The sequence below is a fragment of the Peromyscus californicus genome, unplaced genomic scaffold (genome assembly GCF_007827085.1).
Source record: "Peromyscus californicus insignis strain IS unplaced genomic scaffold, ASM782708v3 Scaffold_93__1_contigs__length_160689, whole genome shotgun sequence".
In the NCBI taxonomy this organism is placed as follows: Eukaryota; Metazoa; Chordata; class Mammalia; order Rodentia; family Cricetidae; genus Peromyscus; species Peromyscus californicus.
In genome coordinates, this window is record NW_026294610.1 from 1,170 (window position 1) to 15,633 (window position 14,464).

The 14,464-nt window shown below is 46.7% G+C and overlaps 1 protein-coding gene across 1 annotated transcript; it reads left to right on the forward strand.

The window, feature by feature from the left end:
• Window positions 1-8,132: 8,132 nt before the first annotated feature.
• On the forward strand, window positions 8,133-14,247 carry LOC128105036 (carboxypeptidase N subunit 2-like). The gene has a single exon (XM_052729855.1). The coding sequence runs from the start codon at window positions 8,133-8,135 to the stop codon at window positions 9,777-9,779; it is 1,647 nt and encodes a 548-aa protein (XP_052585815.1). The 3' UTR covers window positions 9,780-14,247.
• The last annotated feature ends 217 nt before the right edge of the window (window positions 14,248-14,464 follow it).

Below are 14,464 nucleotides of genomic sequence, written 5' to 3' on the forward strand. Positions count from 1 at the left end.
AAAAGAGCTTCCTTGTTCCCCACTTTACAGCTGATGCATGTTTATGATTTTAAAATATTCAGAAATATGTACATATTTTTAAAGCAGAGCCAATGTAGATTTATTAAGGAAAAGTAAGAAAGAACTCCCAAGAGTGAGAGAGGATCCAAGGAAGAGATGCCCTAGAGCACTTTTTTTTTAATAGAAAATCTTTTATTTATCCTTTGTCAATTTCTCACATGTAAACCATGTATCTCGATCATATCCATCCCCAAGTTCTCTCACTTCCCCCAAGTATCCCCAACACATCCACCACCCACCTTCATGTCCTTGACATTTTTATTTTTTTAAATAACCCACTGAGTCCAGTCAACATTGCCTGCTGGAATGTTGACTAATCCTGTCGGCTTGACCTGGTGCCAGTCTGGTGAAGGTAACCAGAGCTGCAGTGGGTTCACGGGGTCAACATCCATGTCAGGTCCAGAAGTCAGTATTTGGTAGCACTTCTCTCCTTCCTCTGGCTCTTAAGTTCCTTCCACCCCTCTTCCGGGGTGCTCCTGGAGGGGGGTATTGATGGGGATGTCCCATTTATGACTGGGTACTCAACAACCACTCATCTCACTCAGCACCTTGAACAGCTGTGAATCTGCGTCAGCTGCTGACCCCTGCAGAGAGAAGCTTTTTCTGGCCAAGGTTGAGGGCAGCACTAAATGTGTGTGTGTGTGTGTGTGTGTGTGTGTGTGTGTGTGTGTGTGTGTGTGTGTAAGAGAGAGAGAGAGAGAGAGAGAGAGAGAGAGAGAGAGAGAGAGCGAGAGCGAGAGAGAGCAGTGTTTTTCAGAAATGATTAAATTCTATTGATCTCACAAATGACACAATTAAGCAGAAACTTGATCGTATTTCTCTAAAGTTAGTTATCGGCTTAAATGCCAATAGCCCAAAGTATAATATCACATAAAAGAATATTGATATGAAATAGTAGAACTATAAAACTCTTTCATTTCCTGTCTTGGGCCTAAGTGCAGGCAGCATTGCGGTGTCTTAAATGGTGGCTGCGCCTAGATTCATCTGGAAAATGGTTCAGAGAGCCTGGACATCAACAGGTGGAACTGGGCTTTTCTTTTTAAAGATCCAGGGGATTTTTAACTCAGGAGAGGGGGGCCATGCAGCAGCTCCCCAATGCTGCCTTTGATACTTTCTTTAAATTAACTAAAAATATACTTTATAAAGTAGTATACAAATCCTCATTTAATGCTGGGTGTGGTGGCATGCACCTTTAATCTCAGCACTCAGGAGGCAGAGGCAGGCAGATTTCTGTGAGTTCGAGAACAGCCAGGGCCACACAGAGAAACCCTGTCCCGAAAAACAACAAGTTCCTCATTTATTGATATTCCATCAATCTTTTCCATGCTACAGACCTTGTTTGGTCTTTACCACCTGTCACTAATCTCATGAGCTAGTAACCGATGTGGGAACTGGTCCTGAATCCGTTCCTGTGGTATCCTCTCCCAGTTACAGACTGTCGCTATACCATCCTTGCTAGTGGACACATATTTTTAAGCAAAAGAAAAAAAAATTAAAGGTAACTCACAATTCTGTTTTTCCACTTATAACCACCGAAAACATTTTGTATAATCTATTACGGTTCATATGTACATATGCATATTAAAAGTTGAAGTGTAGCCAGGCCTGGCCATCCAGGCTGATAAACTCATTTCCTCTGGTGACTAAAGCAGAAGGTCTGGAGTTTAAGGCATGACTGGGCTACAGAGTGAACTCAAGGGCAGCCTGGGCAATTTAGTAATGCCATGTCACAAAATAATAACAGGCTTGGGAGGCAGCAGAGAGGTAGAGTGTCTCACATTCGTAAGGCCCTGGGTTTAATCCTCAATACAGGAAAAAATAGAAATGTATTCTTTGGAGCCAGACAGATTTCATTGATTCTGCAAACATCATATCAATAAATAAGTCCCATCACTTTAAAGATGCCACCACAACAGCATCTCCCACACTCCTTCATGATAGACATTTAGACTTTTTAAATTTTATAAACTTTATTATTTAAAAAAACTTGCCAGCCTGGGCTACCAAGTGAGTTCCAGGAAAGGCGCAAAGCTACACAGAGAAACCCTGTTTCGAAAAACCCAAAAAAAAAAAAAAAAAAAAAAAAAAAGAAAAAAAAAAACCTTGCAAATAAATAAAAACACCAAATACCAAAATTAACCAGACCCAAAGTCTATACAACTCAATTATGTCTGTGTGTGTGTCTATGCAAGTGAGTAAAATCACCTGTGGAGGCCAGAAGAGGGCGTTGGATTCCCTGGAGCTGGAGTTACTGACATGGGTGCTAGAAACTGAACTTGGTGGGAGGAAGGGGGGTCCTCTGCAAGAGCTGCACATGCTCTTAACCACTGAACCATCTCTCCAGCCTTGCTGCTTCTATTTCTTAAAAAAATAATTATGTATTTGTGTGTGTGTGTGTGTGTGTGTGCGTGTGTGTGTGTGTGTGTGTGTGTGTGTGTGTGTGTTACACCACATGCAAGAAAATACCTGCAGAAGCCTGAAGAGGGCAGCAGAGTCTCCTGGAACTGAAATCACAGGCGGTTGTGAGCCACCCCCATGTGGGTGCTGGGAAATGAACCCAGGTTCTCTGCAAGAGCAGTATGTTCTCTTAGCCACTGAGCCCTCTCTCTAGGCTTCAGGGCTTCTATTTTTGGATAGTTTGTTGCCCTTCGGTCTCCTTTGAGTGCCACACTAGCAATCATAATGTTGCTCTTGAGGTGTCACGATTGTCCTTGTCATCGTATGGGGTCTCAGAGTTTGCTCCACTGCCTGAGGCTCAAGTGGGTTTGGAGGTGGAGTGGGGGGTCAGGGAGGGTCTGTGTAAGTCCCACCCTACCTGCCTGAGGCCCTCAGCCCTTGGATTAGTTTGCTGGGTCGAGAGAAAAGGTGGTCAGGAATGGGGAGCAGCCAGGGACACAGAGGAACCTCGGAAGCCCCTCTTCTTGCTTCCCATGTGCCTTGGAACAAGAGACGGTATCCAGCAAACCTGGGAGGTGGATCCCAATGCAGTCAGCTCCTGGCAACAGCACACTGGGGTCAGACACTGGGCTTCCAGCACCCTGAGGAGGGAGAGAGGCTTGGCTCCTGTGATGGATGACAGATAGATAGGTTTGGGGCACACTGGAATGTACCACAAGAGCCATTTGAGAAGATGAAGTCTGTTTGTACCCAGTCAACTAAGACAGTCAGTTGAATAATACACATTTCAGAATGGAGGAAAGGCCAGATGCTCTTCCTTGACTTGCTGGAGTATGGGGCACTGTTGGGGGCCATTCTCACTGGTCTTTCTAGATGCAAAGCAGTCACCTTCCACAGCTGTAACCTCTGGTGCAGGCCTCCATTGTCTCTGGAGGTGGGAGTGCCTGGTGACTTGTTTCTCTTAAGGAAGGGGCTAGGAAGGGGACCCACACACAAGGCTCTGAGAGTCTGTGCCTTTCTTGTCACTGAGAAGGAAAGTCTTGGGAATGGGGCTGTGGGGAGGGTCACTCTGCCCCATGGTGGAGAAGGAAAGTCTTGGGAATGGGGCTGTGGGGAGGGTCATTCTGCCCCATGGTGGGGAAGGAAAGTCTTGGGAATGGGGGTGTGGGGAGGGTCACTCTGCCCCATGGTGGGGAAGGAAAGTCTTAGGAATGGGGCTGTGGGGAGGGGATGCTCTGCCCCGTGGTAGAGCGATCCCATGTGCTCATGAGGTTTTCCACAGCAAATCTCTGATGACCTCTGACCAGAGCTGAGCCTTGCTGAACTCAGGGGAACCACAGGCACTCTCAGGCCGGATCACCCACACCCTACCCACTCTGGACTTGGGGTTTTCTATCATTCTCTCATTTTATCCTTATGAGAATCCCACCTAGGAAATAGCATAGTGCTCACTGCTTTAATGGTGGAGAAAGCGAAGAACAGAGAGGTTGCACAATTTATCCGAAGTACTCAGCTAAGCAGGATTGGAGCCCATCCTGTCTGACTACAGAGTGCTAGCTCTTGGTTACTCTGGAGTGAGAACAAGTCTAAGGCTGGGAATGGGTCATTTCCTCTCTGCCTTCCCATCCCATCCCTGTAGACTAAGACAAGCGGGATCTTGTCCTAAACCTGAGAAGGCACTGTTCTGACCCCTCTCCTACGGATGCTCCAAAGATTGAAACGATGGCAAAGCCAAGGGCCCTCGCTCATCTTTAAGCCATCTTAAGTCATGCCTTGGGTACCAGGATGTGAGCTAGCATGGAAAGCTAGCTTCTCAGAGCCCTCTTTCCTAGACTGCCTCTGCCACAGAAGCACATGCCCTTTGCCCGTGGAACAGAAAAGGCAGCTGTACGTAGTAGGTCTACTCAGCCCTACGAGATTCAAGTGGAAAGTGATGTGGACAGACAGAGGGTAGGAGAACTCTGGGCCTGTAACTGTGAAGAGTGATCCTGCCAATCCCTACCCTCTCTCTGTCTGATATGAGAGGCATGTGGGCTCAGTGAAGACCTTTAGAGCACAGACATGGTCCTAACCCTGACCTCTTCATGTCTGAGTCGCACACTGTGGGAGTCCTGATTTTCCTGTCCTGGGCTTGTCTAGGCTTCTCCAAGGAGCAAGTTGCATGTCTGAGAACTGTGGGAGTGGGGACACAGCCCCTCAGTCCTCCTCCTGGTCCCATGTTCCCCGAGCCCCACAGGGGCCAGACACTCCTCCAACACCTGGGTGGATCTGCTGCACCTGGATTTCTGTGCCGCCAGGGGTGATAGTTTTCTTCAACGCCTGGATTCTTGACCGTTGCCTTTCTTGGGAACCTCTCAAGCCCTTGTTTCCTCAGGACAGTGTACGGAGGAGGCCCCAGGCCAAAGGAATGGGAGGAGGAGGGCTGAGCCAGTCCTGGGGGCCCAATGGGTGACTCTTGTCCTCAGGAGGCCTTGGCCGTCCTTTTGTGGCACTTCCAACCATGACTCCAGGTTTCCTCCTGGCAATGCCAGGGGGCCTGTGGTCTGCTGAGGGACTCCTGGGTTGTGTTACCGTACTAATTACTGCTCTATTGTTGGGAAGAGATATAGTAATCAAGGCAACTTCTAAAAGGAAATATTTAGTTGGGGACTTGCTTACTTGTTTACATGATTATTATGACAGGGAGCATGGCAGCAGGCAGGCAGGCATGGTGCTGGAGCAGTAGCTGAGAGCTCACATCTGATCCACACGCAGCAGACAGAAAAACTGGACTTGGTGTGGGCACCAGTGATACACCTCCTCCAACAAGGCCATACCTCCTAATTCTCCCTAAACAGTCCATCAGCTGGGAAACAAACATTAAAATATAGGAGCCTATGGGAGGGGGGGTGGAGCATTCTCATTCAAATCTCCATAGTCACTATCCCTGTGAAAAGGCCTTCAGGACCCTCACATCCCCCGAGTTGTATATGTACAGCTTTTTATTCTGAGGGACCTTTTTCTGGAAACTTCCCTCGAGTACCAGTAGCCAGAGGTTTTAGTCAGGAAAGGTGGTGGGCAACTGGACCTCCTTTGGCATGTTCACAATAAGAGCTGAGCGTCTCTTAGTCTCGTGAGCTCTCGAGGCTGTGTTTCTGGACTTCAGATAGCCAGGGTCTGCAAGGACTCATTCCAGGAAGGGCAGCTGCCTCCCGCCGCCCTGTAGAATTCCACTCATGGAACCCGATGGAGTCTGCAGAAGTCAGTCCGGGCTGCCAGCAGAGGGCAACAGAGAAACAGCGGGGGGTTTTTCTTGCTTGCTTTTATTTTTATTTTTAGTAAAGTCAAATGTATTCTAGCTACAAGATATTTTCTTATGACTTTTTTTGTTGTTGTTCAAATAGTCTCTTTGCGATGATGGTGCCTTGCAACCTAACAGTTAGCATAGTTTCCTAATTACTCACTCATTCTGTGTTCTGTGTTCCTGATCTAAACGTGCTCATTCAGTGCTCATAACGACCACGATGTTGTCAGCACTGTTATTATCTCCGTCTTGCACATAAGGAAGTTGAAGTACAGATAATAACATGCCCAAGGTCACTAGACTAGAAAGTCATGAACCTGGGATTTGAACTCCTGGGGTTTGAACCTCCGCAAGTCATGTAAACAGGTGAGAAGGTACCACTGCGGTTTGCAGAGTGCATGTTTTCTGATGGGCAGGGGCTACTGAACCCCAGTTGGTCTTGTCAGGTGGGATTGTGAACCTGCTGTTTCTAGATAATTCTGAAATGTGGATTTTCAGTATGGGATTCCCAGTTTTTATGTGTGACCTACAAGTTCACCAAGGACTAAACAAAATGTGCCTGTAGGCTACGACGCTGCTCATCTGTGATCTGTTAGTAGATTCTGATGGGTTTCTTTTGTAGTTGTTTGTTTTTAGCCAGGACCTCTTAATATAGCCCAAGTTGCCCATGAACTTACTAGGTAGCCCAGGCTGGCCTAAAACTTCCAACTTAAAACTAAAACTCCTGCCCTATCTCTGCCCCAGCCTCCAGAGTGCTATGATTGGCAACACACTGGTGGGAACCACTGTTCTAGACTTTTTTTTTTTAAATGAATACTTAGTAAATGAAGCTTGGTCTCCCTGGGTTTCCTTTGGGTCTGGACTCCAGAAAGTTCCTTGGTACTGGAACAATGAGGGACAGCAGGGCAGGGAGGGCAGCATTTGGTACAGTTCTGAGGGGCCCGTGTCACTCTCAGCAGACCTAACTAAGAGCAGGGTACAGGGATGCAGCATGCCACAAGAATATATTATAGAGATTTAGCTGTAAATAATAAGCTTTACCTTGATCGACCAAGGAGTCCTTCAAGAGGAAGCCATTTGTCAAGGTATATTTGGTGTTATTTAGCTTTTAATACATATCAGCTGTCTTCTGCTATGAAATCCTTGTGAGCCCATATACTACTAGGCCATACGGCAAACAGCATAAACAGCTCAGACCTACTGCTGATCCACTAGGTAACTAACACCCCTGCAGGGCCTAGGAGACAGGTGGGCTGTAGATGCACAGCTTTGTTTCTTGTGCAAATAAAGCTCAGACCATCCCCTTCCTTCAGGCCTAGTAGCATTGCAGAGCAATTGACTCAGGACAATAGGGCCTTTTGCATAACCAGGTGCAGTAAAGACTGGAGCAGAACTCCTGGTCCAGGCAGAGCGGTGTGTGTGGCTGGAGAGAAGAGAAGAAGGCAGAGTTTCTCAGAGCCAGGGGTAAGGATCAAGAAGGAAAGATGGAGGGTGAAGGAACAGAGATGAAGATGAGGTCAAAAGCACAGGAGCTTAGTTAGGCCTATGACAGGGCAGTAGGTACAGAGAGGAGCTGAATGTGAGGATGGAGCTGAAGCTGTATAGATAGAATTTTGTCTTAGAGAAATAAAGTTAATAGACGAAAGAGTGTGGTGTATATAGATTCCTTTTCCTCAGTTAACCCCACACCAGATGTAGCGTCTTCCCCAGGACCCTGGGAGGGATTTTCTCAGGGCAGACACTTGGGAAAATTCCACTACAGGGACTCTTCTTAGCCATCCTCTGAAGTATGCTGAGATCTGGAAATCAAGAAGGATTATGGGTTAGAAATTTCCAACTTAGGGCAGCCCATATTTTACGTGTTATCTCGAATAATTCCACACTACCTATGCCCCTCTCCCTTGCTTTTTTTTTTTTTTTTTCTCTTTCCATATCATTTTCCAATCCGAAAAGAACATGGACATTTCAGAAGACCCAGGTCTTGGTCCTGTCATGGCCACTAACTTGCAGGGTATCTAGACAGGCAATGTGGCTGGAACCTTTGCTTCCAGGAAGTAAGAACACGGCCCTACCTTTTGCAAGGCTGCTGTAAGGTGGTACGAACAAGCTGCTAAAAACACAAGCTGGGGCTGGGGCTCATTGGTAAAGTTTTCCCAGCATGTACTGGCCCTAGGTTCTGTCCCTACCAGCCCTAGGTTCTGGTCCCCAGCAATGATCACACAAGCAACTGTTTGCCAAAACCATGGCCTCCCTGAAGAGGCCAGTTCTTGCTCACAGCCTGATCTTGCCTTGAGGGCGATGGTCACTTTCTAGTGCTCTGGGCGCTGCAGTGTGATACCCTTATTAAAGACACCCTTTTTGTTTTGTTTTCTGTCCCCCTTGGATCTAGAAGATGTTCCCAGGAGCCTGGCTGTGCTGGGCCTCACTCCTGCTCCTGGCCAGGCCCACCCAGCCTTGCCCTATGGGCTGTGACTGCTTCGACAGAGAGGTATTCTGCTCAGACAAGCAGCTGGTCACCATCCCACTGGACATCCCCTCACATGTCACAGACATTGTCTTTGTGGAGACTGCCTTCACCACGGTGGGGACCAGAGCTTTCAGCGGCAGCCGCAACCTGACCAAGGTGGTCTTCCTCAACACTCGGGTCCGCCACCTGGAGCCCGATGCCTTTGGGGGGCTGCCCTGGCTGGAGGACCTGGAGATCACTGGCAGCCCCTTCTCCAACCTCAGTGCTGACGTCTTTTCTAACCTGGGCTCCCTGGAGAAGCTCACCTTGGACTTCGACAGGCTGGTGGCTCTGCCTGAGGACCTCTTCCATCACATGGACAACCTGGAGTCCCTTCAGCTTCAGGGAAACCAGCTCCAGACCCTGCCCGGGAGACTACTCCAGTCCCTGAGGTCTCTAAGAATCCTCAACCTGGAGCAGAACCTTCTGAGCAAGCTCCCCGAGGGGCTGTTCCAGTCACTCATCAGCCTGCAGACACTGAAGCTGAGTAACAACATGTTTACCAGGCTCCCCGAGGGCTTGCTGGGCGATCTGGGCAGCCTGCAGGAGCTCTTTCTGGACAGCAATGCCATCGCGGAGCTGTCCCCACACGTGTTCTCACAGCTTTTCAGCCTGGAGAAGCTCTGGTTGCAGCACAATGCCATCAGCCAGCTGCCGGTCTTGGTCTTCTCCTCCTTGCACAACCTGACCTTTCTAAACATGCAGGGCAATGCGCTGCAGACCCTGCCTGCCGATCTCTTCGCCCACAACCCAGGGCTGCTTCACCTGTCCCTGTCCTACAACCAGCTGGAGACCATCGCCGAGGGGACCTTTGCCAACCTGTCCCGCCTCGCTTCCCTCACGCTCGCGCACAATGCCATCACCCACCTCCCCCGGGATGTCTTCAGGGACCTCAGGCGGCTGGTCAAGCTCTTTCTGAACAGCAACAACTTGACGGCCTTGCACCCAGCCCTCTTTCAGAACCTGTCCAGGCTTGAGGTGCTCAACTTGTCTAAGAATCAGCTGACCGTGCTCCCCGAGGGCATCTTCGACACCAACTATGACCTCTTCAACCTGGCCTTGTTCGGCAACCCCTGGCAGTGTGACTGTCACCTAGCCTACCTGGCCAGCTGGCTCCGCCTCTACAGTGACCAGCTCTTCAACACCCATACCTACTGCGCAGGCCCAGCCTACCTCAAGGGCCAGTTGGTGCCCAGCTTGAAACAGGAGCAGCTAGTGTGCTCTGTCATCCCGGGCCACTTGGGCTTCCCAGGCCTGGGGGCGCTGGGTGGCAGGGAGCCATTGGGCAGTTGGGATCTGGCAGTGGAGGGGAGGGCAGCCCACAGTCAGTGTACCTACAGCAACCCCGAGGGCACCGTGGTGCTTGCCTGTCAGGAGGCCCAGTGTCGCTGGCTGAGTATTCAGTTGTCTTCCAGGGAAGGCTCAGACTCCCCGGCAATGGCCTACAACTCCAGTCAGGAGTGGGAGTTGAGGTCAACCTGCGGCTCCATGAGAGTCACTGTGACTATCGAGGCTCAGGCTGCTGGGCCCTAGGTGCAGCAAAGAGAAGCATGGACAAAAGGGTGACTTTGGGGGGCAGAGGGAGCTGAGTGTCCGAAGCTAAGATAAGGGACATGGCCACATCTCCAGAGTAGGGAAGAGTGAGGCCTGCTTCATATAGCATCTCCTCATCTTTCCTCATCATGCCCTCTTGGAGCCTGTGGCCCAACAAGGTCATCCTCAAACCTAGAGTCGTGGTTCTCAACCTTCCTAATGCTGTAACCCTTTAGTACAGTTCCTCATATTGTGGTGACCCCCTCCAACCATACAATTATTCTTGTTGCTACTTCACAACTGTAATTTTGCTACTGTGATGAATCATAAGTGTAAATATATCTTGGAGATGGAGGGTTGTCAAAGGGGTCATGACCCACAGGTTGAGAACCACTGGTCTAGAGCCTAAACCATCCCCAGCCATAGCGTTTTCCTATTCTCTAACCCCACCCCACTCCCTGCCCTGAGCTCTAGCCTTGAGGTATGCTCAACACTATTGGAGTTACACAAAGAAGAGGCCACATCCCTTTGATAGATCAAAAGCCATCTGTCTGTTCTCACTTCTCACCCCCAATTTTGTTTTCGATGGGTAGAGAGGAAAGGGATATTAGAGGAGCTGGAGTGACCAGAAAAGGGCAGGACAGGGTTGTGTGGGGAGATGGCACTGTCCTGGCCACCTCTCAAGCTGCATCCAGGAGGAGTCAAGGCAAGATGGCGCCTTAGGCGGGCAGAGCCGGCCTGCTTGGCTCTCAGGAAGGCAGTGTGGCTTTCCCTGTTCAGCATACAAGATGGCCATTTGTTGTGGATATTGCTCTGTATGCTGTGAATGTGTTGCTCTGATTGGGTTGATAAGTGAAATGCTGATTGGCCAGTAGCCAGGCAGGAAGTATAGTATAGGCAGGATACGCAGAGAGGAGAATGCTGGGAACAGGAAGGCTGAGACAGAAGACACTGCCAGCCACCACCATGAGAAGCAAGATATAAAGATACCAGTAAGCCACCAGCCACGTGGCAAGGTATAGATTTATAAAAATGGGTTAACTGAAGATGTAAGATCTAGCTAGCAAGAAGCCTGAGCCATTAGGCCATACAGTTTGTAATTAATATAAGCCTCTGTGTATTTATTTGGGTCTGAGCGGCTACGGGCCCGGGCAGGACTGGAGAAAACTTCAGCTACAGCCATTCCCTGAGGAGCGGGCAGAGGGGAGCTGGTGGATCGGGGTAGCTGCTTTGTAACGAGGCTTTCAGGGCATCTGACTCTGAGCTGCTCATCCACTGAACGGCTCTCCTCAGGCTTCTAAGACGTCTCCACTGTCCCATCTCGTGGTGTCTCTCAGCTCAGAGGACAAAGTCCTCAGCACTGGTGACCTCACTTCTCCATCTTAGGCTCAGCACTTCTCAGCTGCACGCCACCCTCTACAAGGTTAGCCACAGCACATCTCAACTGTGTCCCCACCAACTCCAGATTCCCATTCAGCAGAAGGGCCAGCCCAGAACTTAGGAGCTTGCCCTAAGGAACATTGACCAAACTAACCCAACCTGGGGGAGGAAAGGGTTTTATTTGGCTTATGAGTTCATATCATAGTCCATCATAGTAGGAAGTCAGGGCAGGAACTCAAGGCAGGAACCGTAGAGGAGCACTGTTTACTGCTTGCTTTCATGTTCAGCTACCTTTCTTAGACTTCACAGGGCCACCTGCCCAGGGGGTGGTACTGTCCACAGTGGCCTGGGCCCTTCCCATGTCAGTCAATCATCACTCAAGAAAAAGCCCCACAGCTGGGCATGGTGGTGCACACCTTTAATACAAACATCCAGGAGACAAGCAAGTGGATCTCTGTGAGTTCAAAGCCAGTCTTGTCTACATAGAGATTTCCAGACCAGTCAGAGCTACACAGTGAGACTCTGACTCACCAATAAAAATAAATAAATATAAATATAATAATAATAATAATAATAATAATAATAATAATAATAATAATAATAAGGCCCCAAAGACTTGCCTATAGACCAATCTGATAGAGGCCTTTTCTCAACTGAGGTTTCCTTTCTAGATGACCCTAGCTTGTCCAAGTTAACAAAACTAACCAGCATAGGAGGCCTGTGGATCCTTTAGAAAACCATAGGCTGAGCAGAATGGGAGCTGAGTTCTGGAGACATTAGAGCAGGGGAGCCAGGGCCCTGGAGGTGGGAGAGTGGGTAATGAAGAAGAGTGGGTGATGAAGGCCAATGCTTAGAGCCCAGAGGAGCCTCTGGGCCTCCTGGGGCTCTGGGGTATGATGTAGTGGTAAGGAGTCTGGGAACAGACCCTAGGCCCTCTGCAAAAACAGAAGCATTCTTAACTGCTGAGCCATCTCTCCAGCCCCCTTTGAGGAATCCACCCTTCTTCTTCCCAGCATTCTTAGTTTGGCTCTCCCTCCTAACCTTATCCTGTTCTGCTATTGGCCAGTCAGCTTCTTTGTTAAACCAATCATAGCAACATATATTCACACAGTATAAAGGAATATTCCACATTTCCCTCCTTTTTGTCTAATTAAAAAGGAAGGTTTTAACTTTAATGTAGTAAAATTATATACAACCAAAACAGTTATCAAGTAAGAATTACAGTTACAATCTCTAGTCCATTTGTATTTGGCAAAATTAGAGAAAATATTCCATTATCCATTTTATCTTTGTGACTCTAAAGTTTTATACCTACTTTACCTTTTATCATAACTAAAGAAAACTTTAGTGATGACTACCTAGTCTTCAACTCTGTCAAAGACCCCAGAAGGGTGAAATATTACCTAACAACAGGGACATTTGCCTGGACAGTCACCCAAAGTTATTCTGTAACGTTGGGAGAGCCAACTTTGGCCTACAGACCTAGTATATTGACAGACAATTTTGAGAAGCAGGGAATTTCGAAGGACTGTCCTACCTTGTCTTGGCAAAGTTTGGCAGTTGCTGTTTTTGTGTCCTGTTGGTCCAGTTTGGACAGCATACTGTCAGCAACTGAAGCAAGGGCAGTTCCTTTGCCCAAATGGCTAGCTTTTGCCATAAAGAATACAAACTCCATACGGAGTTCTTTGATGCCCATCATCTTCTCTGAAGTAGGTTGATGCTGTCAGGAGCAGATGTGTCTCACTGTCATGAAAAGCCTTATGTTATTAAAACATTTTAAATGCCATATTCTGTAGGTCTTTGAAGTGTTTGAAGACCATATATCCATCTAAATATATCTGTTTAAACTTGAAAACATACGTAACATGACTACAAGTTTGAATGTAATAGATGACTAACTACTAACCTGCATTTCCTTTTATTATCCTAAATAGTTTGTAATAATAACTTTCAAGGACTAGAAATTTACATTACATTGTTAAATGAGCTGTATAGGTACATACCTTAAACAAGAGTAGAAACATATGTACAATATGTTCTAAAAAACCCTTAAATTTGTATCAATATGCAAAAATATCTTAAACAAGAGTAGAAATATATATATAGTATAACAAAATAACCTCAAATTTGTATCAATATACAAAAATCCATACCTATGTAAAATATTTTAGACTAGTAGTTGCTTTTATGGTTTAAAAATATATTCATTAATTCACCTTTTTATCTTATTACTTCTATATCCCCTCCTTTTCTTTTTAGAATGAGATCTAATCTCCTTTGTTTAGACCATTATCAATAACAACTTGTAACCAATCCCCCTTAAATGATAATAAACATCCATAACCCATCTTTTGAGAATATGGATGTCATTCTCTAGACTACTTCTTGTTGTTTGGGGGCATTGTCATCTTTGGGAGAACCTTGAGAAAATCAGGATAATTGTTACGTCTTGGCTGGAGTATTCTGTGAGGCTGGATCATCTCAGCAGCCTTGAAGCTGTTTTGGATGCTGGATTACCTGGCCGTCTGTTTTCACTGATGTCTGGTCTCCTTGCTCTGAAAATATACAAACTTTTAAAGGTAACATACATATCTACATTAATACAATTATACAGTGTGTATTGTACATAAGTCAGCCAAAGATGATTTTTTGAGCAGGTAAAATATACACCATCTGTCTTGTAGTTCTTCCAGGTTAATTTCTTTATGTTTGTAGCCAGGATTTTCAGGGGGTCTTCCCCGATTAAACCTGATCATCTTTAACTTTGAGTGAATCCACAGCCTTCCATTTCCTGTGGAAATAAACGCATAACCTCTTTCCCAAAGTAACATATCTTTTGACTTACATCTTGAAGTTAAGACATTTTTAAAATATATAAATTGGTTTAATTTAGCAGCTTTCATAATCTAATGTGTCTTAGCAGCTGTCACTCCTTCCTCAGCAGTCAAAAAATTCAAAGACAACACAATAACTGAAAACAGCATCCAGACTCTCTGTGTATCTTCCATTTTTATGTGACTTATATTTTTTATTACTCTATTCCTTTATTATGGACTTTACTTTGTTATTTTAAAACTGTATTTTTTAATTTAAGACTGTATATACTCTTTCTCTTCTCTTTTCCAAGTCTATATACATACATACACACACACACACACACACACACACACACACACACACACACACACACATATATATATATATATATAAACACACTGTAACCCATTCAGAAGGATTTTTTGTTTGTTTGAATCAGTTTTTACTGCATATCCGTAATCTTTTTCTGACTGCATGAGCCTTTAAAC

What these genes read in the sequence shown, in the direction of transcription:
- LOC128105036 (XM_052729855.1), top strand. Translation starts at nt 8,133, where the DNA reads ATGTTCCCAGGAGCCTGGCTGTGCTGGGCCTCACTCCTGCTCCTGGCC.